The following is a 27046-nucleotide window of genomic DNA, read 5'->3' on the forward strand; positions in this document are numbered from 1 at the left end:
TAAGTGGTCCCTTCCTAAAAAAAAATTAGATTTAAAAACGATGTTTTGACATGTTTTAAATTACGGGACAAATGATTTGATGCTATGTAATAATCCAAATTGGGGTATGTTTGTATTGTCATATTTGGAATTATCAAGCTGACTTATTAAAACAACTTATAATAACTATCACAATTATTTAACGTACATAGCCAACCATATCTTTCTATGAGATTTCTAAGTTTTTTTTTTTTTTTATCACCAAAGATGAGAAAATTGAGTAGACATAGGCATTCATCTATGTTTAAAAGGGGGTTGCGTGGCAATATGAGGTTGATTACAGCTAATATGAATCCAGAAGATTACGGTCACATTCACCCGGAAAATGATGCTTGAATCCATGATAGCATTAAATTTGAAGAGTGTGTTCTGTTTGGTTTATCACAAGTGATTAAAATGGATGATAAAATTTAACCATATTTCATGTAAAACAAAAGAACCTGTACACAAACAACGTAGAGAAATTTTACTAGGTGATGATTTGATAAGAAGAGGGACACGTAGCTAAAGAGACAACAAAGGACGGCACCAAATCCATTTGACTTCATCTGTGTCTTACCCTTAATTTCTATTTATACCACAACAATAAGTTCCATTGAGTTGAGTCTTAGTATCTCTCTATTTTCTCACGTCTCAAAAACTTCTCCCTCTTTTCAGACATATCATATCCTTCACGCAAACTCATTGACCATCTATTAGTTTAATATTAGCTCAACAATTAACTTCAAAGCCTTCACTTACCTTAGAACTATAGCACATACTACCATGGGAAGAGCACCTTGTTGTGAAAAGAATAATGGCCTCAAAAGAGGACCATGGACGCAAGAGGAAGACCAAAAACTTATAGCTTATATTCAAAAACATGGTTATGGCAACTGGAGATTACTCCCAAAGAATGCTGGTACATACATATATACATAAATACATACACATATGTTATGAATCTTCAAATTAATTATTTCTACCAAAATAATCAACATTATATATTGAAGTAAAATGTTTGGTTATTTTTGTTTGAGTTGCAGGATTACAAAGATGTGGAAAGAGTTGTCGTCTCCGTTGGACAAACTATCTCCGACCGGATATAAAGAGAGGACGATTCTCTTTTGAAGAAGAAGAAACCATAATTCATCTGCATAGCATTCTTGGCAACAAGTAATAATTAAGTATCTTAGTATATAATTTTTTTAATCAATTTAACTACACACATGTGTAACAAATTATATCTATGAGTCAAATACTAGTACATAATAATTTTCATTATGATTAAAATAGATAGGCTTAATTACTCTTTTGGTCCCTTAAGTTATTTGTTGGTTACATTTTGGTCCCATAAGTTATTAACGTTACAATTTGGTCCCTTAAGTTACTTTTTGGTTTCGTTTTGGTACCTTAACTATTAAAAGTTTCGTTTTGGTCCCTTAACTTATTTTTTGGTTTCGTTTTGGTCCCTTAACTTATTTTTTGGTTTTGTTTTGGTCCCTTAACTGATTTTTTGGTTTCGTTTTGGTCCCTTAACTCTAATACATTCATTCTAACGTAAAGGACCAAAGTGGTTGACGGAGGAAGAGTTAAGGGACCAAAACGAAACCAAAAAATAAGTTAAGAGACCAAAACAAAACCAAAAAATAAGTTAAAGGACCAAAACGAAACTTTTAATAGTTAAGGGACCAAAACGAAACCAAAAAGTAACTTAAGGGACCAAATTGTAACGTCAATAACTTATGGGACCAAAATGTAACCAACAAATAACTTAAGGGACCAAATCATTAATTAAGCCAAATAGATACTATATACTATATATAGAATAATAGATATGATTTTTGTGACTAAACTATATGGTTTTGAATTGTGTAGGTGGTCTTCAATTGCTTCTAGGTTACCAGGAAGAACAGACAATGAAATCAAGAATTATTGGAACACTCACATTAGGAAAAGACTGTTAAGAATGGGAATTGATCCTGTGACACATAATCCACGCCTTGATCTTTTGGACCTATCTTCTATCATAAATTCATCTCTCTATGCCTCTACCTCATCACAAATGAACATCCAAAGGCTAATTGGTACACAATCAATAGTGAACACAGAGATTCTAAAGTTGGCTTCATCACTCTTCTCTTCTCAAAATGTACAAGAGAATTATCAAATTGATCAAAACCAACAAATTAGCTCACACTTGGATCAAGAAGCTTGCAACATGTTGTTGAATCCACCTTGTGGTCATAATAATTCAATGCCTTTCACTCAAACACACTCAGTTGAATCCAATGAGAATCTATACTCGTCATTTTTACCTGAATCTGGCTTCCAACAATTAAATGATTTGCATTGCAATGGAATTGCTTCAAGTAATGTAACAGAGGATTTTGTTCATCAATTACCATGCTATAACTACTCAAGTTCTGATTATCATGCAAATGATTTAATTATGGAGCCTCACATATCAGAAACTTCAACCTTTCATTGCAATAACAACAACCAGAATTCGAATTCGACGAATATCAATGGAAGCAGTAATGAAGATGAGACAGAGAGCTATGTTAGCAGCAACATATTTGAATTTCCTATCTCATATAGCTTAGGTGTGAATGAGTTCATGTAATAATTTGGATTAAACAAAAGTTTGATTATCTAATTACTCGTGTTGATTTATGTGGCTATTTAGATAATTACGGATTGATGTTGATACATGTAACAATTTTCTAAAACTTGATCAGTGTTTGATACTTTGACTTTGGTTTATTGAGGCTTTGGTTGTATTAGGAAGTACGGAGTATATGAAAGTCTTCATCATTTTCAAATTATTGAATTTTAAAGTTTCTATTATTGATATGTTACTATTTGTATATCTGTTTTTCTTTCCTCATTAGATTGGGAAATGGAATTCCTTTGACTAATTGAATTACTTAAACAAAGCAATGAACCAATAATATACATCACTTCAAATCATGAGTATCTTAGCAAAATGGAAATCAACCTATATAAAAATCCAAATTAGTACTCCCTCCGTCCCATAATACATGACACAGTTGACAATATTACGCATGTCAATGCATAATTTTGAGCTTAAATATCTTGAATAATATATTAGAAAAAATTATGAAAATTTGATATTTTAAAAATACTCATCGAGACGAATCTAACGACATCTTATATGATATTGTTTATCTTTGTATATTAGTAGAAAAATATGGTCAAAGTAAGTTAGATCAAAATTGCACATTTTCAAATGGATCATCTATTGTGGGACAGAGGGAGTAACACATAAGCACGCACGTGGCTTTCTTTTGTCTAATCTATACGCAAATACATCAATTATATATAGGAAAAAGTATTTTTTAAACGCATATACATGGTTCACCCCTGTCATACAAAAAGCATACATGTTTCACAATAGGGTGTATGACTGTTCTATGTAGCACAAAGCAATTTTTCTATTTATTTTTTTGATAGAAGTTTATTTTTCTATTTACTTTTACCTTGGGTTGATAATTTTTTAGTTGGGGGTTAGATGTCCCGTGAAGAGATAAAATTGTTTGGGAAATGTTAACTTGTGCCCTTGGGGCATAAGTTAAGAAGACAAATGTAGAAAGTTTTTCTTGAAACTTGTGCATTTAATGTCTTAAAAGTTGCAAAAGTTATATTTTCATTATAAAATTTATTTTTAATTTATTTTTTAAGCTCCTTAACTTGTGCCCTTAGGGCACAAGTTAACATGACCCAAATTGTTTAATATGGTACCTAACTGTAAAACTCTCTTTTAATGAACTAGTTTTGTTTTAAAAGGATTTTTTTACACGAAAAAAATGGATTCATTTATGTTCTTGTCGTTGCAATAAACTTTATTCAGACATTATCTTTATTTGTTTTAAAAGGATTTTTTACACGAAAAAAAATGGATTCATTTATATTTTTGTCGTTGCAATTGGTGTGGCTGATAAGATGAGGATGACATTCTTTATAAAGTTTATTCAGACATTATCTTTAATATATGTTGGATTTAGTTTTTCAAATACAATTATTCATGCTCAACAACTTGAGTGTTTGGATTAAATGGTGGACGGTCAGAATCAATAATCTAATATACCATATTAGAAAAGTGAAATGGAAATAATATTCATTGTAAGATAACTCTTACACCAAGTAGTCCACTAAAGCTTATATAGCCAATTAGACACGTGCTTCATAAGTAATCTAACTAGCTAATATGTAACTAACTTTTATATCTTTAATAAAAGAGAAATGATATTTGAACATGATTTTGTGATAATTTTTGCTACAACCTTTTCTTTCATATTCACATATTTTTTACTTTATCTCTCTATTACGTTGATTTTTGTGCAAATACCTATTTTTTCTTTACAAATTTATGGTTGTCCTAAAAATTGTCAATTAAATGTTGTTCAAATAACCCTCATCCAACATGCTGGAGCACTCGTGGACAACTATCCAAGATACCAGCCTTTTCACGTACCGATAAATAAGTACAACTATAGTCAACAATTTTGCATGGGAGGCTTTGACTAAAAACACTTTATTTTGGATACGTGGCCATGCACCAACCTTGACACCACAGTCTGTGGGGACCTTCATACAAACCAAGATGCTTTTTGCCTTTTTGTATTGAAAATCATGGCGTGTTTCTTGTGCGGTTTTTTCCTTTTTATGTTTCTTTTTGGGGGGGGTTAGAATTAAATGGGGGTGTGATAGCACTAATTGTGTCAGCAATGAGGCTCAATAATACAAGAGTGGGGGGTCCAGTATGGGTTACAGCTGATCCGGTAAATGGGAGTAATAATGTAGAAAAAAAATATATTTACTAATTGCACATACTTTCTTATTGTTGGATCATTTTCAAGGAACACATTTCAAATAAATAATAGTCACAGTTTGGTTCCTTCAATTGTATTTTGCAGGAACTTACGTATCATATACTTTAGCCAATAACCCGTGCTACCCACATATGGGAATGAGCCATGGGTTACCTACCTTTGCTTCTCTCGCATGCTTATAAGGTGTTCAAACTTCGGTTACCGATTCTGCTGGTGCATGCCTGAAACCCCCACTACACATATTGTGCATGTAAGCTGTTCGTCATTTATACGTCAACAAGGTTTTTTTTTTTTTAGAGAAACAAGATTTAATAACATTATGTACTCAAAGTCGTCATAAGCCTCTTACTCAACACATGGTACCGCGACAAAATGAACAATTCTCATACATTTTTTCAAACAATTAGATTGCAATTTTGACACAAATTAAACTAAATATAACACCTGAAAAAAAGCAAAAATATAACAATAAAATAATTAAAATACTAACAAGGACTTTAGATCTCAAACCAAGTATTACTTGGAGTGACCAAGTATTGCAATTTTTCATTTTTTTCATTACTAATTTTTCTTTTTCTGAATTGGTATAAACCAATTGAGGTCTGTTGTTACGCTCTCTCTTATTAGCTAAGCATGCATGTCTTTCTTCACGGTATGAATGAATGACACACATTGATTTCTAAATTCATTTCCATTAGTCTTCTAATATGTGCATTTACATAAAACTTCGAATATCGCATTGACTGTGATTGTGAAGGAGTAAAACTTAATTTTTCAAAGTTTGACTTAAATAGAGTACACCTAATATGCACCAAAGCATGTTCTGAGTAGATAACATGACCATTTGTACAAAAGTCAAAAGAAATAATATCCAGTGCACATATATGTTTTTATGTTACGATTGATAAAAAACATAATGCTAGTCCTTAAAATTTCACCAAACCACATACTAAAATGCTTTAGGTGTATATAATATATAGCTCGTTTTGTATCCATTTTAAGATATGACAAATGAAAATGATACAATATCATAATTCAAAGTTCAAGGCCAATTGTCAACCTCAAACAAAAGAGTGACTATAACAGAAAAATACACTTAAACTTTCGGCGGAGATATGTCAAAGTGAAATTGGTTTTTGGAACCCCAGCCGGGCTGTTGTAATCCAGCGATCAGTTCATAAGACTACGATCATTCCAATAATGAGCTTAATGATGTGATTGATCCATCGATAAACTTCTTTTGATTGGTTAAGTATTGAGGGCAGTTAAACTCTTAATGGTCATGGATGACCTATGCAAACTCTAAATTACAATAGTTTTTTTTTAACAAACTAAAATAAGATATATTAACGAAAACTCATTCTTTTTAGCACTAGACTTATCAAAAAAGAGTAATATCAAGTTCAACAATACATATCAAAGGTTAAGAACACACTCTTAACGAACAAAAAACACACAAAAAACTCTTAACCAACTCCAAGACAAGTAAATGGACAAAACCACTAGGGGATAGGAATAGGTTAGGCAGGGCCTACGACCTAATTTATGATTTCAGGCTCTTTTTCTTAAATAGAGAAAGTCTAGATTTTTTTAGAAGTTTATTTAGTTTAAAAGGTTATGCCACATACCATTAAAAAAACCTCTCGGGCCTATTAGGCCGGTCTACTTAGATAAATATGAATAATAATATTATTAATTTTTATATTTTATTTTATACTATGAATTATATTATAAATTTGTTGATCTTCACATTAATTTAAGCTTACCAGTCTACATTAATTTTTCGCATATTTAAATGTATTAGTATAAATTAGAATTGAAATATGATATAATATATAGTAAAGTTCTCTAAAAAATTGTGTTAAATATCAAACAAGAGTTTAATCTCATTTATTTGATTGGTAGTCTGTTTAACCTTGTATCACTTTACTTATCTAAAGATGTTCATTGAAATAAGCTTTTAAGCAGGCTAGGAGGTCATATCAAGCTTTCAGAAAGTCAGACTCAGACAAAAAATGTAAGCCTATTATAGGCCGCTGGCCAAACTTATGCCTTAATAGTTTTGACAGGCCAAGTTTAGGTCTTGCAAAGGCTAACCCGACCTAACCTATTTCTACCCCTAAAAAACACCAATCATGGTAGCCGAAACCAATATGGGGATATTTTGCCTTCAACCACAAAAAAGATAACATCTTAATTTTGTCTAAAAGCTGATGATTACATACTTCTTGATTTCTAAATTTTTTGTCATTCATTTCCTTCCAAATAACCCAGATGCACGAAATCCAAATAATTTGCATGATAGAACAACGCATTCTGGAGCTACCTACTAAGTGACTAAACTGAACAAAATGATCCAACATGCTGAACGGGTCAACCGATGAAAAACCAATCCAATTACGTACCAGATACCAAATAGGATTAAAAAAAATTGCATTTTGAAAATAGGTGATTTGATGATTCTATTTCTCCACAGCCTCCCACACAAAGTTGAGAGTCTTAAGGAATAAAGCCCCTACTGAAGAGATTATCTTTCTTAGGACGCCTATTACAAAAAAATGTCAGACAAACAAAGAAACATTCACGGGAACTAGGGATGGGAATAGGCCAGGCCAGGCCAGGCTTTGATAGGCCTGAGCCTGGCCTACGAAAAAATTTACAGGCCTAAGCCTGGCCTATGGCCTATCATAGGCCGTTTTTCTTGGCCTGGCCTGGCCTATTTAAAAGCCTGGACTGGCCTGAAAGCCTACTTACAGGCCTACTTTATATTAAGGCCATTAAATAGTTCATTTAGCCTACTAAATAAGCTAAACAAGCCTTAAAGCCTACTTAAAAGCCTATTTAACTACAAGTAAATTTTAACTAGATTAAAGCCTACTTAAAAGTCTATAACAACAAAGCCTATTATGGGACTACTAGATAGAGAAAAAGATATTTATATTTTTAATATATGCAATTATTTTAATATAAAAAAACATTTTTTAATAAATAGTATTAATAGGCCAGCCTATTAGGCTTAACAGGCTTTTCTGGAAGCCTAAGCCTGGCCTATTTAACTAAACAGGCTTTTTAAAAAGCCTAAGCCTAGGCCTATCTACTAAACAGGCCAGGCCAGGCCAAAACAGGCCAGGCCGTAGGCCCCTGTAGGCCGGCCTGGCCTATTCCCAACCCTAACGGGAACCTCCTTTTGCCAAAGTAATTTTGAAGCATAATTATTAAATTGTTGAAGTGGCGAGCACATAAATTGATGCGCACCACGAACAAAATAACATGTAGCTGAGTCTAAATATCACACCCACTTATCACCAACATTAACCTACAAGGTAACACCGTGAAGTAAATCCTTACACTACTCTTACAACTCTTCCTCCCACACCCACAACCTTCTCCGCCACTTCTAAGTCTCACCTCCCTCTCCCTAACCCAAAGAAAACATACAATAGATTAATTTTGAAAACAAAAATGTTTAATGGCACAACATGATTGGGGTCGAATCCACAAGACATGTATTCCACTAAGAGACTTTTTCATATTTTCAAAATTATTTTAGTTATTTATAATTTAATTTAAACAAATGAAGTGAAATCAGTACGAGTCGTGGGGTTCGTTGGTACATCGTTCACTACAACTATGATTTTATATTATGTAACTTTGAAAATGAAGTGAAATTAGTACAACAAGTCGTGGGGGTTTGTTGGTACATCATGCATTGGAAGGTTACCATGCATAAACAACCAGATAAAACACTTCAAGCTCTTTCAGAGGTTTAGCCTCCAAATCCATTGCCAAGTTTCTTGTTGAATCTGACCTACAAAAGAAAGAGTTTGAAGTGAACCACTGATAACCGCTCTTAACGGAGTAGATACATGATGGGGAATAAAGTCTAAATCTTGATGTTATGAGAAGACTCATCAATGAATATACTTTAAAGGGTCATGTTAACTTGTGCCCTAAGGACACAAGTTAAGAATCTAAAAAAGGAATTAAAACATAAAGTTTGTATTGAAAAAATAAGTTTTTAAACTTTCAAGACATTGAATGCACGATTTCCAAAATTAAGTTTCTACATTTAGCTTCTAAACTTGTGCCTTGAGGGCACAAGTTAACATTTCCCTACTTTAAATTTGGAGTTTAATAGTGAGAGGTATTAAAATTATGAGATGAGAAATATTCCGGTGGTCGTGATAGTAAATGTCCTTCATTCTCAAATTAGTTTGACTAATACGAACACAAGGAACATAATTATAAAGATAATCATCCTCCAATCATTTGTCATACCAAAGAAAAACCTTTCCTTTTTCAATTATAGTGTTGAAGCTGTATTTCAAAACTTCAATTGTCTTGGTAATAACCTTCCAAACATAAGAAGAACTCAGATAATCCGACGTCTCTAATCAGGGATACAATAAAAATACTTAAAAGATAGAAGCATGACAAAATTTATTTAACCAAGTATGATGAATAAAATGACTATAAAACCAAATTTATTCACTTTTTTTTTTTTTTTTAAGATATTAGCATAAGAAATGAATCTAGAATTTTGAATATTAACTTTCAACCATAAGCATGACAAAACCTTTCTACCACCTCTTTCAAATTTCAATATTCTGGCTTGAGTGGATTTATATAAAAATTTCATATAAATCAAATAAAACACATCACAAAATCTTAATTAGAATACTTTATTAAAAAAAATCTTAATTAGATTACTGTAAAAAGAATTTAGAAATGTAAAAAAAAAATCTTAATTATAAAAAAACTAAAAATATTTTTTTTCACAAGAAAAATAATTAAAATTCTTTTTTTTTTTGAGGGAATTAAAATTCTTATCAACTGGTATATACCCGTTCTTTTTTTTCCTTCATAAAATACGAATTTGTATTATTTTTCTTGAGAAAAAAAAAAATCGAAGGTGTTGAAATATAGTTATAGTTGTTTAGGGTTTGTGTTTGTGATTGCCGCCTCTGTTTCAATTGCGCCAAGTATATTGGATTGAATTCACATTCACATTGCCATTCACATCCTTCAACTTCTTCTTCTGCCGCGTTGCTTTGATCGCCTTCAACTCCACCACCCAACCAGCATGTTCTTCTGCTTTTCAGGTTTTTTTTTCCCGTCAATTTTTGTTTTATTTTCAATGTGCCCATTACGTTGATTCATCTAAAGATTGAATTTTTATTGATTTTGAGGTATTTAGAGGAAAAGGGTGTGAATGAAATAGGTGATTTGATTCCCTAAGCAATTTATAATGTAGGATGGGTTTGGTTTTTATTGCATGTTTAGATTAGTTGAATTTCCTCAATGATGTTTTCTATTGTTTGTTGCTATAATTGATTACCATGGCCTTGTTTGGATGAACAATTTAATTTGTAGTTTACGGCATAAGCGCTTATGAATAAGCTATGTTTACTACCCAAGATAAAATAAAGTCAATTTTTTTCATCTAAGTTATAAGTCGTTTTCATCAGCTATCGTGGAGAACTTAAGGGTCCGTTTGGATTGACTTGCTTTTGAGCTTATGAAAAATAGCTTATGTAGATAAATAAGCTTTTATGTTAATTCATGTTCTTGTAAAAAGAAATGCTAATTCATAAGATCTCACTAACTAAAATTGTATCTTCATAAGCTGTTTTTTCACAAACTACTTTGACAAGCTTATGAACAATACACTATACATAAAAGCTTATTTATTTGCACTGTTTTGCATACTGAACCAAAAGAAAGTTTCTGAACTTCGTCTCCAACGTGAACCATGGTTGTCCTTGTTTGGGTTTGTGTCATGGCGTCATGGTGGTGATTCCTCTGTGAATTGCTAGTTGATACAAAAGGAAAGGCAATATCTAACCAAATTAAGTCCCCTTTAAGGCATTGTAGTGAACGTAGGATTGTTTATTACTCCCTCTAATCCTTTTTATAAGAAACAAATAACTGATTCACCAAGACCAACAACAACAACAACCAAGCCTTTTCCCACTAAATGAGGTCGGCTACATGGATTGAATTACACCATAATGTTCTATCATTCACCAAGACAAATGAAAGACATTTAAAAGTTATGTTATAGATTTAAGTTTTACAAGTATTGAGAATATGTGTAATGCACAGAAAGAAAATCATTGAAAAGATATAAGTTACGATTTACATTTTTTTTGTGTTCAGCTATTGAGCAACAACAACATTTGGATTATCCATTTTACAATATTAAATTCATTCATGGCATTTGGATTATCCATTTTACAATATTAAATTCATTCAAGACTGAATACATCCCCCTCGAAATATCTATTTTTTCAATTTTCTGCTGATTTATCACCTATGATATTTTCTAAAAAGGTTAACATCATAATTGTAAATTTTGGTTTGGTCATCAAACTGTTAAGGTGACTAGTTTACTAGACTACTAAAAAATTTCAGGAGCTATCCTTGGGTTGGACAAATCATCTTATGAGGGTCGCTAAACCGTAGCAAGACCTGAAAATTTGAACATTTTTTATGACATCCATTTGATTGTTAGGCAGCTAATTCATCCAAACAAATCAATTATTTTTTTCAGTTTTTACATGATTAAATTGATTTCATTGAAAATAAAATAGCATATTCAAGCAAACTGATTAGGGACCAAACTGCTAAATTTCTATGCATACTAGCCAAAGTAATTTGAGAATTATGTGCACTGAATTACTATTCTCTTCCTCTCTATGTAAAAGTTAGTGATATTTTATTTTCTTTATTTGCAAGTCTTTTTGTTGCAGCAGTAATTTTTTTACAAATATATATAAATCTTGTCCCTTTACCTACTTGTCCTGTAATTTATCGCCAGGTGGTGACGCGTTTGAAACTTGCCTCTCCTGTACTGAAAAGTAAAAGATGAATTTCAGCGCAAGATATATAGCACCTAGTGCATTGTCCCCACATTAAGGCCAAATGATTCCTTGCTCGAGGGGGCGTGTTTGGGATATAAAATGAATCTCATTCCTTCCTCAACAGCTTTAGCTTAATTCTGTTTGTTACGACCCTCAAAATCTTACTAGGTTGCCAGTGATCTCCTCAATTTGCATCTACGCATTAGTATTTCTACAACCTTTCTTCACATTCTCCAAATCTTCTCAAGTCTTTCATACCACCATCGCTGTCGTCATCATCGAATTTCATCTGCTTCAGCCTTCGTGCTCGAATGGACAAGTAATGCTTTAATTGAATAATCTTTTCATATTTATAAAAATATTTATCAAATATTCTCTCTTGCAAATTAAGGTAAGTAAGTCATTGGCAATTTATTAGAGATGAAACTGATAAAATTTGGATATTGGAAGCTAGGAAAAAGAGTTAATTTACAAGAGATTTCACGGCATTTTTTTTCAAATGTTACTTTCGACACAATAAATTTGATTTTGCCTTGGTGATGGTTTGTGGCACTGCATTACAGAATGAGGGTTCATATTAAAAGTATTGTATACAGATATATGGATAACCTCTACTGATATGGAGTCTGGCTATGAATAATTGCTCGTAAATTTTGTGGGTATGGATACTTTAGTTCCCAACTCTATTCATACCACAAAATATATTCATTATGTTTTATATTTAAAATTGATTTTTTTTTGTTGAATAATTTCATTATTAAGTCAAGTAGTTCTGTTTATAATGTTTATTAGTTATTAATTGGATGATCTTTGAATATTTTTCAATTGATAATCTTTTTAGCAAATCCTTTTTTTTCTGTTAACTTTTAGCTGTTAACGTTCGTATTAGAATTGCAGTCATGTTTACCTGTTTGTCAAACAAATGCATTACGGTAGACTATATCCAAGTTTAACTAAAGTTCAGTTAACTAGTTCCGATACAGTGCCCAGGAGGTAAGGGTATGGATAGTAAAGTCGCTATGTACGAGTATGGAGGCTAATGCTATAGTTAAACTTAATAAACAACTCCACTACTCAGTTGAGGAGGGGTATTTATTTTTTAAATCGAGTTCTAAGCCACTTTATGTCTTTGAAGGAATTGTGACATTCGTCATACTGATGCAAAATGTAATGCATGTGTATACCTTTTGCTGCAAGTAGAATTTGAAAGAAGCGATTGTCATGTGCTTGTTGATAGTGTTGTAATTAACGTAATTTTTGGTTGTCAGGTTTTTTATGCTTGGACACATTGGGAGGGCTGCCGAATCTATTCTTAGAATCCATAAAAGCAGATATCTGTGTGTCAGCAGAAATGCAGGTTTGGTCTCAGTTGCACCCAATATCAACCGATGCAGGACATATATGCAGTATAAGTTTCCCAGTGAAGGATGTAGTTCAATCATGTGGCGAGGAGCTAGAGAAAACTTTCACAAAGGCCGTTCTTTTTGGAACTTCACTTTATTCTCAGCAAAAAATATTACAGCACATAAATCTCAAATTGCTTGGAAATTGCTGCATAAAATATATTCTTCCAATGGTTATAGTGGATCTACCTCTGTACATATGATTGCTCAAGCAGTGAGCCTGGCTTTGGCTCGTTCTTGTTTTCTGGTTCCTAGTATTTTTGCATTTGCATGTGGAGAGCTAGCATTGGCTCAGCAAAATCAGTCAGATGCAGGGAGTTACCCTTCACCAAATGCTTTGTGTATGAGTGCACAAGATGGATACAGTTACATGTTTGCATTTGCCTTTATTGTGGTAGAAGGCCTGGTCTTGTTAGGGAGAGCTATATATCTAGCAATATTATTCTCTCCAAGCATACTGATGGCACCATTTGCAGATTATTTTGGCCCCGAGTTCAGGAAAATGTGGCTCCGGGTTGTTCATCGTACACTAGAAAGAGCAGGTCCGGCATTCATAAAATGGGGTCAGTGGGCGGCTACACGGCCTGATCTATTTCCTCAAGATATATGTACTAAGCTTGCAGAACTTCATTCCAAAGCCCCTGAGCATAGTTTTAGCTACACAAAGAAAACTATAGAAAGCGCATTTGGTCGTAAAATTTCTGAAATTTTTGAGAATTTTGAAGAATTGCCTGTTGCATCTGGAAGTATTGCCCAAGTGCATCGTGCGTCTTTAAAATATCGTTACCCTGGTCAGCAAGCAAAGCCCATGTTAGTTGCAGTGAAGGTCAGGCATCCTGGTGTGGGAGAATCTATCAGAAGGGATTTCGCTATTATCAATTTTGTGGCAAAATCTTCAAAGTTCATCCCTGCACTTAATTGGTTAAGGTTGGACGAAAGTGTTCAGCAGTTTGCAGTTTTCATGATGTCTCAAGTTGACCTTGCAAGGGAAGCTGCTCATTTGAACCGCTTTATTTACAATTTCCGTCAATGGAGGGACGTGTCTTTCCCTAAGCCTGTTTATCCACTTGTGCATCCCGCAGTTTTGGTGGAAACATATGAAAATGGAGAAAGTGTCTCGCATTATGTTGATGAGCTTCAAGGACATGAAGGGATCAAAAGCGCTCTTGCTCATATTGGTAGTAATGCACTTTTGAAGATGCTTCTGGTAAGATATCATCTATTTACATTTTTCCTTTCTTGTTATATATATATTGTGGTTGGTGACAGAGCTGCTATTAAATACTTCTTTTTATTAGCATTCTTTGTGTGTTGTGTCATTAAGGAAAATTCATGATAGCTAATGTGCCCTGAAATGAAGTTAATATGGAGTAGAGAGATATATAGCTATTGTTAGTGGTGGCAGAGCCAAGACCCTAGACTTAGTAGGGACAAGTATTCTTTTTTTTCCTACTTAACCAAGTTTGTTTGATCAACAAATTTACCCCTGAAATTTGAAGTGACGAAAAATTAAGTACTTATTTGTAATGTCTTGTTAGTCTGGTACAAAAAAACAAAATGGACCACAGTTTTTATTACAATACTTATAGTTTATATTTGTCCTGTACATTTTTCTACACTATGAACCCACTGGATAATCAACTTCTATTCCATTAAATATGTATCTCTTTTTAATTTACATTGTTAGTCAAAGGTTATTTGACTTGTGTGTTATCTTATCTTGTGTTTGTTTTTAATAAAAGAAAATTACCCTGTTAATATTTTTGCCAACAATTATCAACTATGCTCTGTAGTTTATAACGCCTTCCTCGTACTTAGACTTTACGAGGATACCTTGTCATCTATTATAGTACCTGTTAGATACAGCTCACCTAATAACTTTAGTTTTTGGAACAGTGGGTCCTTGACATGGTATTAGAACCTTTATGACCAAGTGGTCAAGAATTCAATCCTTATGAAATTCAATCTTGTAAATAAAAAATTAAATTTCAGCATAAGGTGAGATGGGTATATTCACTGCCCATATTTTAAGCCCCAAAGGGCTCTTGCATGAGGGACTGCGCTAGATATAAACTATTCGCAAACATTCAAGCAACTTAAGTAAGTAGGATTGGTTCTTGACAGTACTCATTTCTCTTTTATTTCATAAATTTTCTTTCATCCAAAAAGTTTGCTGGGCCCTTTTGATGGCTTTAAACTTGAATGCCATACAATTGTTTAGCTTCCAAAACACTGACGCGTCTTCTTTCAGGTGGACAACTTCATTCATGCAGACATGCATCCTGGAAATATTCTTGTTCGAGTGCCTCAGAGCAAGGCTCGCAAACCGTTCTTCAAATCAAAGCCTCATGTAATTTTCCTCGATGTAGGCATGACGGCTGAACTCTCTGGTAGCGATCGGGTAAATTTAGTGGAGTTTTTCAAAGCTGTTGCCCGCAGAGATGGTCGGACCGCTGCTGAGTGCACACTCAGGTTGTCAAAGCAACAGAACTGCCCTGATCCGAAGGCTTATATTGAGGTAATTTAGTTATTATGTATATTAGCTTATGGTTGGATGAGTTTTACATGAAGGTACAAGTTTTATTTTATCACTTGCATGCGCGCACGCACGCACACACACACACACACTCACACATATATATATGTACACTGAAAGTGTATCGTGTATTTATGCGAGAGCATGCTCGTGTGATAATTTTACAATCATAACCGATGATCAGGATTAAATTTAAGGAAAATAATCACGAGTTCTCGTCTTCTTGACCATCTACTGGTATGTTTTGAATCACACGGGACCCTCACCTATTGCACCCACTCTAAATCTTATATTTGTAGTTTAATAAAGTTGCGTCCAACACGTGTATTGGGATGGGAGAATTTGTGCTGCACCACATATCTAAACGGATACTATTTGTGATTGTATTGTCTGTTAATTCCTCACCTTTCACATGCTTTAGCCTGATTACCCAATACCCACACACAAACACAATAGAATTTTTGGTATCTACTTTCAATGTTTATGTGCATACCAATACAATTAATATACGCAACTGGGCGATCTTGATGGTAGACCCTGCATACGGATCTATTTCACTTTGATAAATTTTTGCCTAGCCATTGTCATTGGCTTTTTATAAACTGCTTCATCTACAAATGTTGTTTTTTCTTATTTAAGTTCACTCGCTTTGAACTCCTTGGTTAGGATTGTGAGTCATTTTATACATTTGGTTTTCTCTTGGTTTTCTAACAGGAAGTGGAAAAGGCATTTACCTTTTGGGGAACTCGAGAAGGTGACGCGGTTCACCCAGCCGAGTGCATGGAGCAATTACTTGAGAAAGTTAGGCGCCATAGAGTTAATATTGATGGCAATGTTTGTACTGTCATGGTGACCACCTTGGTTTTAGAGGTAATTCTTTGTTACATTACCACTGTAACAGAGTTTATGTTTATTTTGTGATTGACATGCATGGAAAATAATGGTGAAAGGCCGAAAGCATAAATTAGATTTTAGAATGTTTTCTTTTCGCATGCACCAAACCATCTACATTGGTAATTATTAAAAGCTGTTGTGACTGACTTTATACATTGGTGAATATATAATTTGTAGGGTTGGCAGCGCAAGCTTGATCCCGGGTATAATGTGATGGAGACACTGCAGACATTGCTGCTTAGAGCTGACTGGGCAAAGTCTTTTGCTTACACAATTCAGAGTCTGATGGCCCCTTGAGGAGGTTCTTTCTTTATTGAGGCTACTTAGAAACAATTTTGATATGTACTGAATAACTGAGGGCATTTTTCCCTTCTTTTTGTTGTCTCTTATTGAGAGACTCATACCCTGTAATTATCTTTTATTAACTTCCAGCAGTTTTTACTGTGTGCTTGAGCACAGTTTACAAGAAAATGTTGATAAAGAGGATTCATTATTTGTGTCCATTATACTGTTGTGACACAGGAAAGCTTAATAAGAATTTATCTTCAGGGATTGTATGCTCAACTGCTACATATACCCTGTTTAACAGTGAATTTATTTTCCAACATGATGACTATTGTTGGTTGAATTAGAACTCAGGTTGAGATAGGTGATAAGGTGTGAAGCAGATTGCGTTGTATTTAAATGTTTGCCACCAAACTGCAATACTACACAACGAGTGACAAAGTCCAATATACTTAGGAAATGCTTGGTCTTTTGGATATAAACTAGGTCTCTTTGCATATAATTATGGAGATTAATCTCTCGTGTCGAGTAGAATAGAATCATGAGTGACAAAACTCTTTAAAAAGTTTTAACGCTACTATATTCTTAGACTTCAGGTTCAAAGTTGAGAACACTAGATACCTTTTTTTTTTTTTTTTTGACAGAATACTAAATAAGTTGCAAGAAATTTAGGTCATTTCATTTAAACACTTAAACGTTGGATTTATTGAGACAATTTTTAATTATAAAATGATGCCACGGTTTTAAAGATTTTAATAAAAGCAGAGAGTAAAAAAAAAATTACAGAAAATGTGTTTTTACCATCGAGTGACATCTTATTTTAACTTTCTCATATTCTTTGATCGTGATGCTATAATTTATCGATTTTATGAGAGGTTTGATAGAAAGATCACATAATTTGGGCGTTGCAACTCATTGTTGGAAACATGCAAAACTGCAGTGGTTTTGTGCCTCAAAATATCGATTATGGGCCCGTTTGTTACGGATTAAAATAAAAGTGATTTTGACATAAAATAATTTAGAGATTATATTTTAGAGATTTTGTGAAAAATCAGAATCTATTTTGCGTTTGTTTACCGTAATAAAAATCACTTTTTTTAAACAAATTATCTAGTTTGTTTGGATACAACTATATAAAAGTGATTTTTTGTTACAAAATTAGGGCCCGTTTGTTACGGATTAAAATAAAAGTGATTTTAACATAAAATAATTTAGAGATTATTTTTTAGAGATTTTTTGAAAAATCAGAATCTATTATGCGTTTGTTTACCGTAATAAAAATCACTTTTTTTTTTAAATAATTTAGTTTGTTTGGATACAGCAATATAAAAGCGATTTTTTTGTTACAAAATTAGTTCAATCTTTAAATCCATATTTACTCTCTCCTCTAAAAAAAAAACTATTTTTTGAGAAGCTGCTCTCAACAGCTTCTCATTTGAAGCTGTTTTTAGATTTTTTTTTTAGATTCTGATTTTTTAAAAAATCTGTAACAAACGGATGCAATATTCTTAAAAGTGATTATTTTCTTAAAAAAAGCTATAACAAACGGGCTCTTAGTTCAATCTTTTAATTCATATTTTCTCTCTCCTCTAAAAAAAATCTATTTTTTGAGAAGCTGATTATCAGCTTCTCATTTGAAGCTGTTTTTAGATTATTTTTAGATTCTGAATTTTTAAAAAATCTGTAACAAACGGATGCAAAACTCTTAAAAGTGATTATTTTTTTTTAAAAAGTGATTTTTTTCTTAAAAAAGCTATAACAAACGGGCTCTATATGATGTCTCAAGTTGACCTTGCAAGGGAAGCTTCTTATTTGAACTGCTTCATAAAATTATCTTTCGAATTTTTTTTGCATGAAATATTATAAGTGTATTATTAGTATTTTTGTTACTTTATAATAGTAATAATCATTCCTCAAAAAAATTGTAATACCCATGAAATTAAGCAAAATGAAAAATATCAAGCATCATTTACAGGGGGAGGAAGTAAAACAATTATGAGCTCTATAAAACTGACAGCAAATGAATTTTTTAGAGACTATATTCATGATACAGTTTCATTCCAATCTCTTACATTTAGAACGAGTGCAAAAATAATCAAATTGCATTCTGCTCTCACTCTTTATATTATCAAATTTTTCTTCAAGTAAACAACTGAAGAAAGATATATACATACCAAATATATTTATTTCAAATTCAGGGAAGGCATAAACATCATACAGTACAAAAAAGGATAGAGACCAAGATTAATCCATTTATAAGTACCTTCCAGATCTTAATGAGTTTGAGCATTAGTATACAACAAAGTGGAAGATAAGGTAAGAAGGTTGAGACATGAGGACTTCAGTCTTAGAGGCATGCATGTTTAGTTTAGCTGGTACAATCATGTTTTGCATGTAAGCTGCCGTATTTCGTCAATTGCTGCACTCATGCTATGTAGCGCCATTTTCTTCACCTATTTAGAAATCGCAGAAAAAAGCAAGCCTTGTCAAATTCTATATACAACTACAAGAATAATGTAAATTGGTAAACAATATTGTTACAGAAATCACCTCAAGCTTGTCTACTTTTGCTTTATGGTCTTCAGGTAACCGTCTGACCTCATCAATCAACTGGATACACTCAGCAACATTTTCAGGGGACACAAACTCCAATACCGCATGGACACAACACTGCAGATCAACGTACGTGTATTTTCAAATTTTAGAGCATATTAAAGAGATACATAGACCAATATTGAGATAACGATATATCCTTATTAGTTTAAATCATGATATTGATAAATCATTTGCAAAAGGAATTTTCGAAATGTAAAAACAAAGTTTGTTTTTTCAAACTAACTAGAGAAAGAGTTTTCATCTTAAAGCACAAGACCTTAGAATTCCTTATCTGGTACGGACAACCAGCAGGAATGATGACAGCTTCTCCAACATGTTGCTGGAAAGTCCATGGTTCAATCTCTGGTAATAGTGACAGGTGAGTTAATCAAGTCATATAGGATTTTAAGTTATAATAGATGAACAAACAAATAGAAGAACAAGTACTTACTAAACTCCTCCTTCAGTCTCATTTTGTGAATATGGTCAAGAAAAATGCTCTGATCTAGAATTGGATGAACCATCTGCAGACAAGAAAATATCAGTAATCAACAATTCCAAAAAATTTCCAAGGAATCGTCTAACATTGAACTTGCCTTCTTGTGAGAGTCATGAGTATTAGTAAGTTCATCGTAGTGTCTTTTAATGTATTCTACGAGCTTTGGCACATCTTGTCTTCGAAAGACATCCCACTGGGCACCTGAATGCTCAGTGAACTTTTTCTTATAACAGTTAGAGCTTTCAGCGGGACTTCTAGGTGACAAATTGGTGGTAGGAACAGTCCCATGAAGAGAGGGTTCAGAATCAGAAACGATATTCCGTTCTCCATCCTGGGAAATATTGTTGTATATGCTCTGAGTAGAAGCTATTTTAGCTCCAGTTGAGGAGATGCAAGATGTTCTATCGACTCTCCTGAAAAACTCAATTCCTTCTTTCCCCATACTCGGTAAACCTTTTTGTACCGTTTCTTCAGCATGTGATAATGGCATCCCTTTCACTTCCCGTTCAGGTAACAGCTCAGTAGCAACAGACTCCATTTGACACAGAGCTTTGTGCTTCTTCAACAATTTCCTTATTTTTGCAAGTTGTTCTGTAGAGAGAGGGACATCCGCAGAATGTGTCATAATATTAACCTGGAATCACAGACACAAAATAGCATTGATTATCTACAGAAAACTTATTTTAAAACTAACAAAGAGAGCACTGATATATGAGAGTTAGGGAATCAGTAGCCACCTGTAATTCGATGTGAGGGTCACTGACACAGGCCAATTTTAAATCCTTATTATAAAGCTAGAACAAATAAAATGATCACGAATTGCACAAAGGAAATGACTAGGTTTTTCGGTATCAACTTTTCAACGTTTTTCACACTATTCGCTGCAAATATATTTTCTAGTTATGAATCAGAAATAGAACCAATAGGCGATGCTTGGTTACAATTTCCAAATTCATTTTTATATATTAGGATTGGACAACTATAAGAGTATTTTTTTTTTATTATTATAAAGACAATCGTAAGTGTATGAGACGGGGTTATAACTTTTATTGACAACACATTTCATATTTTCACTTTCAGATCTCAAACAAGTACAGTATTGCAAACAATATAACCTTATATTGCACAAAACAATCTTCAAGACAAGCAAATACTCCATGAGGATGCTTATTCTTTCAGAAGACGAGATCCACATTAAGTTATCACGATAGGATATATGCACACATACAATTTCTCACCGTAGCAAATATCAAAGGAAATATTTTAACCCATTATAGTTGAAATCACTTTAACATGATATAGGTTAAATTAAGAAAATAAAGTCTTAAATGCAGGGAAGTATTAATCTAGATGTGTTTAAGAAGAGATGAACAGTAACATAACAAGGTCACGCACCACATCATATGAGTCACAACAGAGTTTTGTCACAGAATCAGCTTCTGTGTCAGCACAGCCATACGAAATATAGACATATGGCCCAATGTCATGTTTCGGACTCCCGTCTGGCAAATTTGCAGCTAAATTCAGAAGACCAGACACAGGATTCATGTATTCTTGAACTGGTAGAGCATCAATTACTTCAGAAAAATGAGCTGGAAACTGCTCTTTGAATACTTGGGAAGACAGCCATCCCTTCAGTTTCAGCATCTCATGCCAAGTGTTTCTCTGAGGACGACATTTGAGAGACCCGGTAAAATACTGCCTAATGTTTATTTCCACCTGCCAATAAAAAACACACTTAACAATAGCATTTTGGTCCGATGGCAACCCTAGTATGGCCATAATCAAAAGGAACAACTAAATGCACTAAATCTTAGTCTATATTTATAATAAACAAATATTTTGAATATAATATATATTATTATATGATAGTGTTAACCTTTTTTGGGTCAAATAGAAGTATCAGATTAAGAAATCACTTTAAAAGAAGTTTGACGTATGATTGGTTGATATACTAACCTCACACCAATCCAAACAGGATTCAAGTAACTCTTTATTATTCTCATACATTGTAATGCTCTGCTCAAGATAAGTACAGAACATGAACAGTGGATTCCAACTGAGGTTTGATGTACTTTGGAGCACATCTTGGACCACTATAGGCTGGCCTTTTCCCCAGTGTTTCTGAAAGTGCTCAAAGTTATCACCACTGATGTCCAAAACTGTAGGACAAAACAAGCAATTATCTGATGAATCTCCTCTCTCAGCTGCTTTCTGCAACTGATTATATCGATCAGTATTAAGGTCGGTGTCAAAACACAGTGAGCAGCTTGAACTTTTATCCGAAGTTTCAGGAAAGTCATAGCTACAAACAATTTCTTCTGCTTTTACTTCCATCTCTCTGAGTAAAGTCGAGGGAAAAATGCATAATAAATCAAGAAGGCCTGTACCACATCCACCAAGCTCCGTAGGAGGGCATGATACTTTTTCAATATCATTACAATTTGTCCTCTCGGGCGACGTTGAAGTAGCAGTTAAATCAAGCATGTCTGTATCTCGTCCACCAAGCTCCGTAGGAGGGCATGATACTTTTTCGATATCATTACAATTTGTCCTCTCGGGCAATGTTGAAGTAGCAGTTAAATCAAGCAGGTCTGTATCCCGTCCACCAAGCTCCGTAGGAGGGCATGATACTTTTTCAATATCATTACAATTTGTCCTCTCGGACAATGTTGAAGTAGCAGTTAAATCAAGCAGACCTGTACTAGATTCACCAAGCTCCGTAGGAGGGCATGATACTTTTTCGCTATCACTAAAATTGGTCATCTCGGGCAATGTTGAAGTAGCAGTTAAATCAAGCAGACCTGTATCTCGTCCATCAAGCTCCGTAGGAGGGCATGATACTTTTTTGCTATCATTACAATTTGTCATCTCGGGCAACGAAGTAGTAGTTAAATCAAGCAGACCTGTATCTCGTCCACCAAGCTCCGTAGGAGGGCATGATCCTTTTTCGCTGTCATTACAATTTGTCCTCTCAGGCAATGTTGTAGTAGTTAAATCAAGCAGGCCTGTACCACATCCACCAAGCTCCATAGGAGGGCATGATACTTTTTGAATATCATTACAACTTGTACGCTCGGGCAATGTTGAAGTAGCAGTTAAATCAAATAGGCCTGTGTCACATCCACCAACCTCCATAGGACGGCATGATGCTTTGTCAATATCATTACCATTTGTCCTCTGGGGCAATGTTGAAGTTGCAGTTAAATTGCCACAACAAATGTCCTTCTGATCCAAAATACGGTGCTCACTGTCGACACAAGCTTTCATTTGATCACGTCGCTTCAAGAAAGATGAGTTAATTTCTCCAGAAGTTCTTCCTTGACATAATTTCTCACAACATCTTAAGCATAGGCTATATGAACAACTATCACAGCTTCTATGAAGATCCAAGACAGGTGTTTTGCAGTGATTGCTGAGACCAGAGAACATTAGTTAACAACCAGATTGACATTTTTTTAATAGCATCTATAGACGAGAGCTTACCAGCAAATATTTTCACTGTAACCAAATTCAACCTGCTTGATTTGAATATCAGAAATACTTTTCCCTGTTACACAACATGACATCTAAGATACATTTGTAACGAACAAAAGCTGCTTCGGAAAACATCATTTTAAAAGAATGAAAATTACTACCTTTAATTTTTGCTTCTGTTGCTAGCTCAGTTTCTCGGTTTTCACTTATTCGCTTTAGTAATGGAAGGAGCATGCAAATCAAATAATGATAATGGAGTATTCTATCAACTCTACTTTTGCTAGACAAATAGGCCTGAAACAACAGGGCAAAAACTGAGGTATCAGAATATGCTATCAATGAAACATTGTTCAAGTAGAAAAGCACGTGTGTTTGATGCCAGACCTTACTTTCACTGTCCTTACTTTCACTGCCATTACTTTCACTTGCCAAGCAGACCTTACAAGTGCAAGTCCGTTGACAAACTGGGCATGCCTTCTTAACTTCTTTTCTAGTGTCAAGATACCTATTTGTGTCAAAAAGTTTTGAATAACATTTCATGTTTTAATTCTCAATTCAAGAGCAACGGACTACATAAATCACATTTATAAATTTTATCTTAGCACAAATCATCATTGATCCATCTGGTATTACTATTTCTGCAAATTACGCAGAGAATAAAAGATAATGATTCGCTAGCAAGGTTTTCTGTTTTCATTTTTAAATTTCATGATTTTCTTCTTAACTTCTGTCGACAAAGATAATCACGCCATGCATCTCTCTTAAGAAAATCAAAAGGGGCCTAACCTCTAACTATGTTTTTACCATATGAAATTGTGCTTTTTAAAATTCAAGTTTCTGCATTGCCCCAAAAGAATAACATAGCACATACATCCCTATAGAATCAAAATCAGCAAGCTTTCAAATAGAGCTAAATAGCCTACAATGCATGATGAGAATTCCAACAAAGTAACAAATTCAGCACAACATAAAACTTCAAAACAAGTGTAAACATCTACATAGTGACAAATACACAGTAAATGAATGTAAGAATAACAAACCGATCTCTTATACAATCAAAGCAGAAAAACTCCTTGTGGCAGCTCGAACACTGGACAAGATTCAAAGAATCACTTCTCTGGCATGAGTGACACTTCCTCTTAATGTTCCCCTTCTTCAAGCTTGGTCCATAAGGCACAACCTAAATAAAAGAGTTATTTCAGAAGAGACAAAAAACACAGAAAATTGATAGATATAATTATAAACAACAGAAGCAATCCACCTGCAACTTTCCAAGAGCAACCCTATCAATATTCTTGGACCGGAAGTAATGCGGCGTTACAGCTACAATCTTATGATCACCAACTTTCACATCACAATGAGTCCCCACATTTTTATAATCACCCGGCGTCGAAGCGGGTGATATCTCCATTACTCCATTTGGTAATTCTCTCCTCAACTCACCTTCTTTAAAATCATGCAATTCCACTTCTTCCTTAATCACTTTTTTCTTCATCTTCTTTTTCTTATTCTTCTTCTTATTGGTATTGTTTCTTTTCCTCTTCTCAACTTCTCTCTCCAAAACCATTCTTATAAGATCCAATTGTGTATCACATTGCTTCAATGTCTTCTTCCTCGCAGGAACAGAACCAGAAGGTGAATCTGTTAACGATTCAGAACTCTCTGCAAGCTTCACTTTCTTCTTCTTAGTTTTTCTCAGCTCCATTTTGAACTCTTTTTCTACCCTAACTGTTTCTTCCACATTGTCAACACCAACAACAGTTTCTTGTTCCTGTTCTTCTTCCTTGTTCTTACGCTTTCTCTGAAGCTTCAAAGACTCTGGTACCTTTTCTCTATATTGACGATGCTTCCCTTGAAGATAATGAATCTCACACAGTTTCAGATTATCCATCACTCTCCTCTTGCACCGCCATTGCTTCCCGTCGGTTCTTCCGCACCGGAGTTCGTCCGGTAGAAGCTCCTCGGTCGCCGATGAAGATTTTCTCGCCATTGAAAATTGAGATTTTCTCGGGAAAATTTAGATGAGGAAAGTTAAAAAAAAATTAAAAACCTAAATGAAAAACAGACAGAGAAACTGTGTTTTTCTGCACATGTAGCAGAAAAGGAGTGTTTTATTTATGGTAAATTTGGCGTGGCATATTCTCGTAATTATTAGCAAATGTTGTGTCCTATTTGAAACAAGTAGGATCATTGAATATCAGTTAAGTTCTATCAGTACTGTACAAGTAGGAACATTAATTATCGAAGACATGATAAAGTGTTGTCTGTCAAAAGCAGGTTATGAATTTTCTTTTTATGTTTTCCATTATAGTACATGTTGATGTGGTTGATCTTCACTAAACAAATTGTTAAATGTGTTTATTTCCGATTTTTGTGTATGAAAAAAATTTAATTCGTATAGAGAAAGTAGTACTGAGAATTTTACACGTCTGTTTGATATAATTCTCATAAAGATTATTCGCGTTTAAACAAATGTTGATGTATAATGCATTTATTGATCCCTAAGCACAATTGAAAAACTTGTAAAAAAAAAAAAAACGTATTTATAAAAATAAAGTTTTTTTGTAAATTGGTGTTGGTTAATGAAGTTACCAATGTGATATGTTTTGGTTTGTTTTGTTTGCCTTTGATGTATCTTGAAAGCTATGTGTGTGTGGTGTGTACTATCATTTTGTTCATTTATGCTCTTAAAATGTTATGATAGGCTAATTATATGCAATCTCATAAGATATAGTGGTCTATATGCTGGACTAATTTGGAGCATGCTATATATAATGTTTTATTATTTGTATTTGTGTTGTAATGTTTTGGAAATTACTTTCTTGAAAGAAGGAAACAAAAGCTAGAAGTAATTTGACATTCAACTTTTTTCTTTGAATTTTTCAGCTTGGACTAGCCACATAATTTAGAAATGAGAAGTGAAACAAGTATTTACTACCCACCATAATTTAGAAATGAGAAGTGAAACAAGTATTTAGAAATGAGAAGTGAAACAAGTATATAATTTTCCAAAAGTTACACACTATAGCTTCTGCAAAAACATATGGTGGATCGCTGTGATTTTGGTATACCCACCATGATACCAAACGCACACTTGGTGGTGTAAATAGAGATCTGACTGCTTCTGGGCTGTAAAATTGTTATTCTTTGATGAAGCCCAGTTTTGTTGCCTCAAGTGGAGGCCCTATACAGCATGAGTGTTATCTCATTGCTAAGCATATATATCTGGTGCATATATTAAAAATATGAAATTGCTTCAATTATTTGTTTAATTGTTTCAATTGTACAGTTTTTATTAACTAAACTTCTAAATGTTTTTGGAAATCAGAATCATTCTTTTTGTACAAGGAAAAGCAATGAGTCATGCTGCTCCAACCAAGATAGAATTTTCGTAAATAATTTTGTGGTTGCCACATTAAAGATGGAAACTTACCAAAATCAACTCCTATTTATTACAATTTACAGAGATCATCCTAGAATTTGAAAGTAAGCTCTCTCGTATGTGATATGCCTAAGCTCTTTTCCTTTTTCATTTTTTTCCTAAGTTGAAGCCATGTAGCTGAGTTCAAATGACAGAGATACACTTTGCATTCTTTCATATATTGATAGGGCAATTGTTG

The 27046-nt window shown here is 33.7% G+C and overlaps 3 protein-coding genes across 6 annotated transcripts; 2 read left to right on the forward strand and 1 right to left on the reverse strand.

Annotated features, from left to right (window-relative positions):
• The first annotated feature begins 314 nt into the window (after positions 1-314).
• On the forward strand, positions 315-2843 carry LOC146932481 (transcription factor MYB41-like). Its single transcript, XM_085704165.1, has 3 exons — positions 315-940; positions 1065-1194; positions 1897-2843. Exons 1-3 carry the CDS (start codon positions 805-807, stop codon positions 2642-2644), a joined length of 1014 nt encoding a protein of 337 aa, XP_085560291.1. The 5' UTR covers positions 315-804; the 3' UTR covers positions 2645-2843.
• A 6976-nt stretch (positions 2844-9819) lies between these two features.
• LOC146932482 (uncharacterized) lies at positions 9820-17163 on the forward strand. 3 transcript variants are annotated; one of them, XM_085704164.1, is made up of 6 exons: positions 9820-9976; positions 11695-12396; positions 13006-14347; positions 15392-15658; positions 16391-16546; positions 16748-17163. In XM_085704164.1, exons 3-6 carry the CDS (start codon positions 13013-13015, stop codon positions 16865-16867), a joined length of 1878 nt encoding a protein of 625 aa, XP_085560290.1. In that variant the 5' UTR covers positions 9820-9976; positions 11695-12396; positions 13006-13012; the 3' UTR covers positions 16868-17163. The 3 variants fall into 3 exon arrangements, with proteins under 3 accessions (XP_085560290.1, XP_085560288.1, XP_085560289.1); XM_085704162.1 differs by having other exon boundaries at positions 11695-12056; XM_085704163.1 differs by lacking the exon at positions 11695-12396.
• A 1784-nt stretch (positions 17164-18947) lies between these two features.
• On the reverse strand, positions 18948-25514 carry LOC146932483 (lysine-specific demethylase JMJ28-like). Of its 2 annotated transcripts, XM_085704168.1 has the most exons (12): positions 24688-25514; positions 24467-24606; positions 23811-23931; positions 23588-23720; positions 23436-23499; positions 21909-23364; positions 21345-21668; positions 20047-20583; positions 19902-19974; positions 19728-19813; positions 19406-19525; positions 18948-19308 (listed from the first exon to the last, which is right to left on the reverse strand). In XM_085704168.1, exons 1-12 carry the CDS (start codon positions 25414-25416, stop codon positions 19237-19239), a joined length of 3855 nt encoding a protein of 1284 aa, XP_085560294.1. In that variant the 5' UTR covers positions 25417-25514; the 3' UTR covers positions 18948-19236. The 2 variants fall into 2 exon arrangements, with proteins under 2 accessions (XP_085560294.1, XP_085560293.1); XM_085704167.1 differs by having other exon boundaries at positions 23588-23931.
• Between the last annotated feature and the right edge of the window lie 1532 nt (positions 25515-27046).

The sequence above is a fragment of the Medicago sativa genome, chromosome 4 (assembly GCF_051527215.1).
Source record: "Medicago sativa cultivar Bolivia chromosome 4, Bolivia_mono, whole genome shotgun sequence".
In the NCBI taxonomy this organism is placed as follows: Eukaryota; Viridiplantae; Streptophyta; class Magnoliopsida; order Fabales; family Fabaceae; genus Medicago; species Medicago sativa.

What these genes read in the sequence shown, in the direction of transcription:
- LOC146932481 (XM_085704165.1), top strand. Translation starts at nt 805, where the DNA reads ATGGGAAGAGCACCTTGTTGTGAAAAGAATAATGGCCTCAAAAGAGGA. An exon ending in ATTACTCCCAAAGAATGCTG is followed by an intron (nt 941 to 1,064) that starts GTACATACATAT and finishes TTTGAGTTGCAG; the next exon opens with GATTACAAAGATGTGGAAAG. An exon ending in CATAGCATTCTTGGCAACAA is followed by an intron (nt 1,195 to 1,896) that starts GTAATAATTAAG and finishes TGAATTGTGTAG; the next exon opens with GTGGTCTTCAATTGCTTCTA.
- LOC146932482 (XM_085704162.1), top strand. An exon ending in CACTTTTGAAGATGCTTCTG is followed by an intron (nt 14,348 to 15,391) that starts GTAAGATATCAT and finishes GTCTTCTTTCAG; the next exon opens with GTGGACAACTTCATTCATGC. An exon ending in TGACCACCTTGGTTTTAGAG is followed by an intron (nt 16,547 to 16,747) that starts GTAATTCTTTGT and finishes TATAATTTGTAG; the next exon opens with GGTTGGCAGCGCAAGCTTGA.
- LOC146932483 (XM_085704167.1), bottom strand. Translation starts at nt 25,416, where the DNA reads ATGGCGAGAAAATCTTCATCGGCGACCGAGGAGCTTCTACCGGACGAA. An exon ending in AACAGAAGCAAAAATTAAAG is followed by an intron (nt 23,500 to 23,587) that starts GTAGTAATTTTC and finishes GTTGTGTAACAG; the next exon opens with GGAAAAGTATTTCTGATATT. An exon ending in GAGACTGAAGGAGGAGTTTA is followed by an intron (nt 19,814 to 19,901) that starts GTAAGTACTTGT and finishes CACTATTACCAG; the next exon opens with AGATTGAACCATGGACTTTC.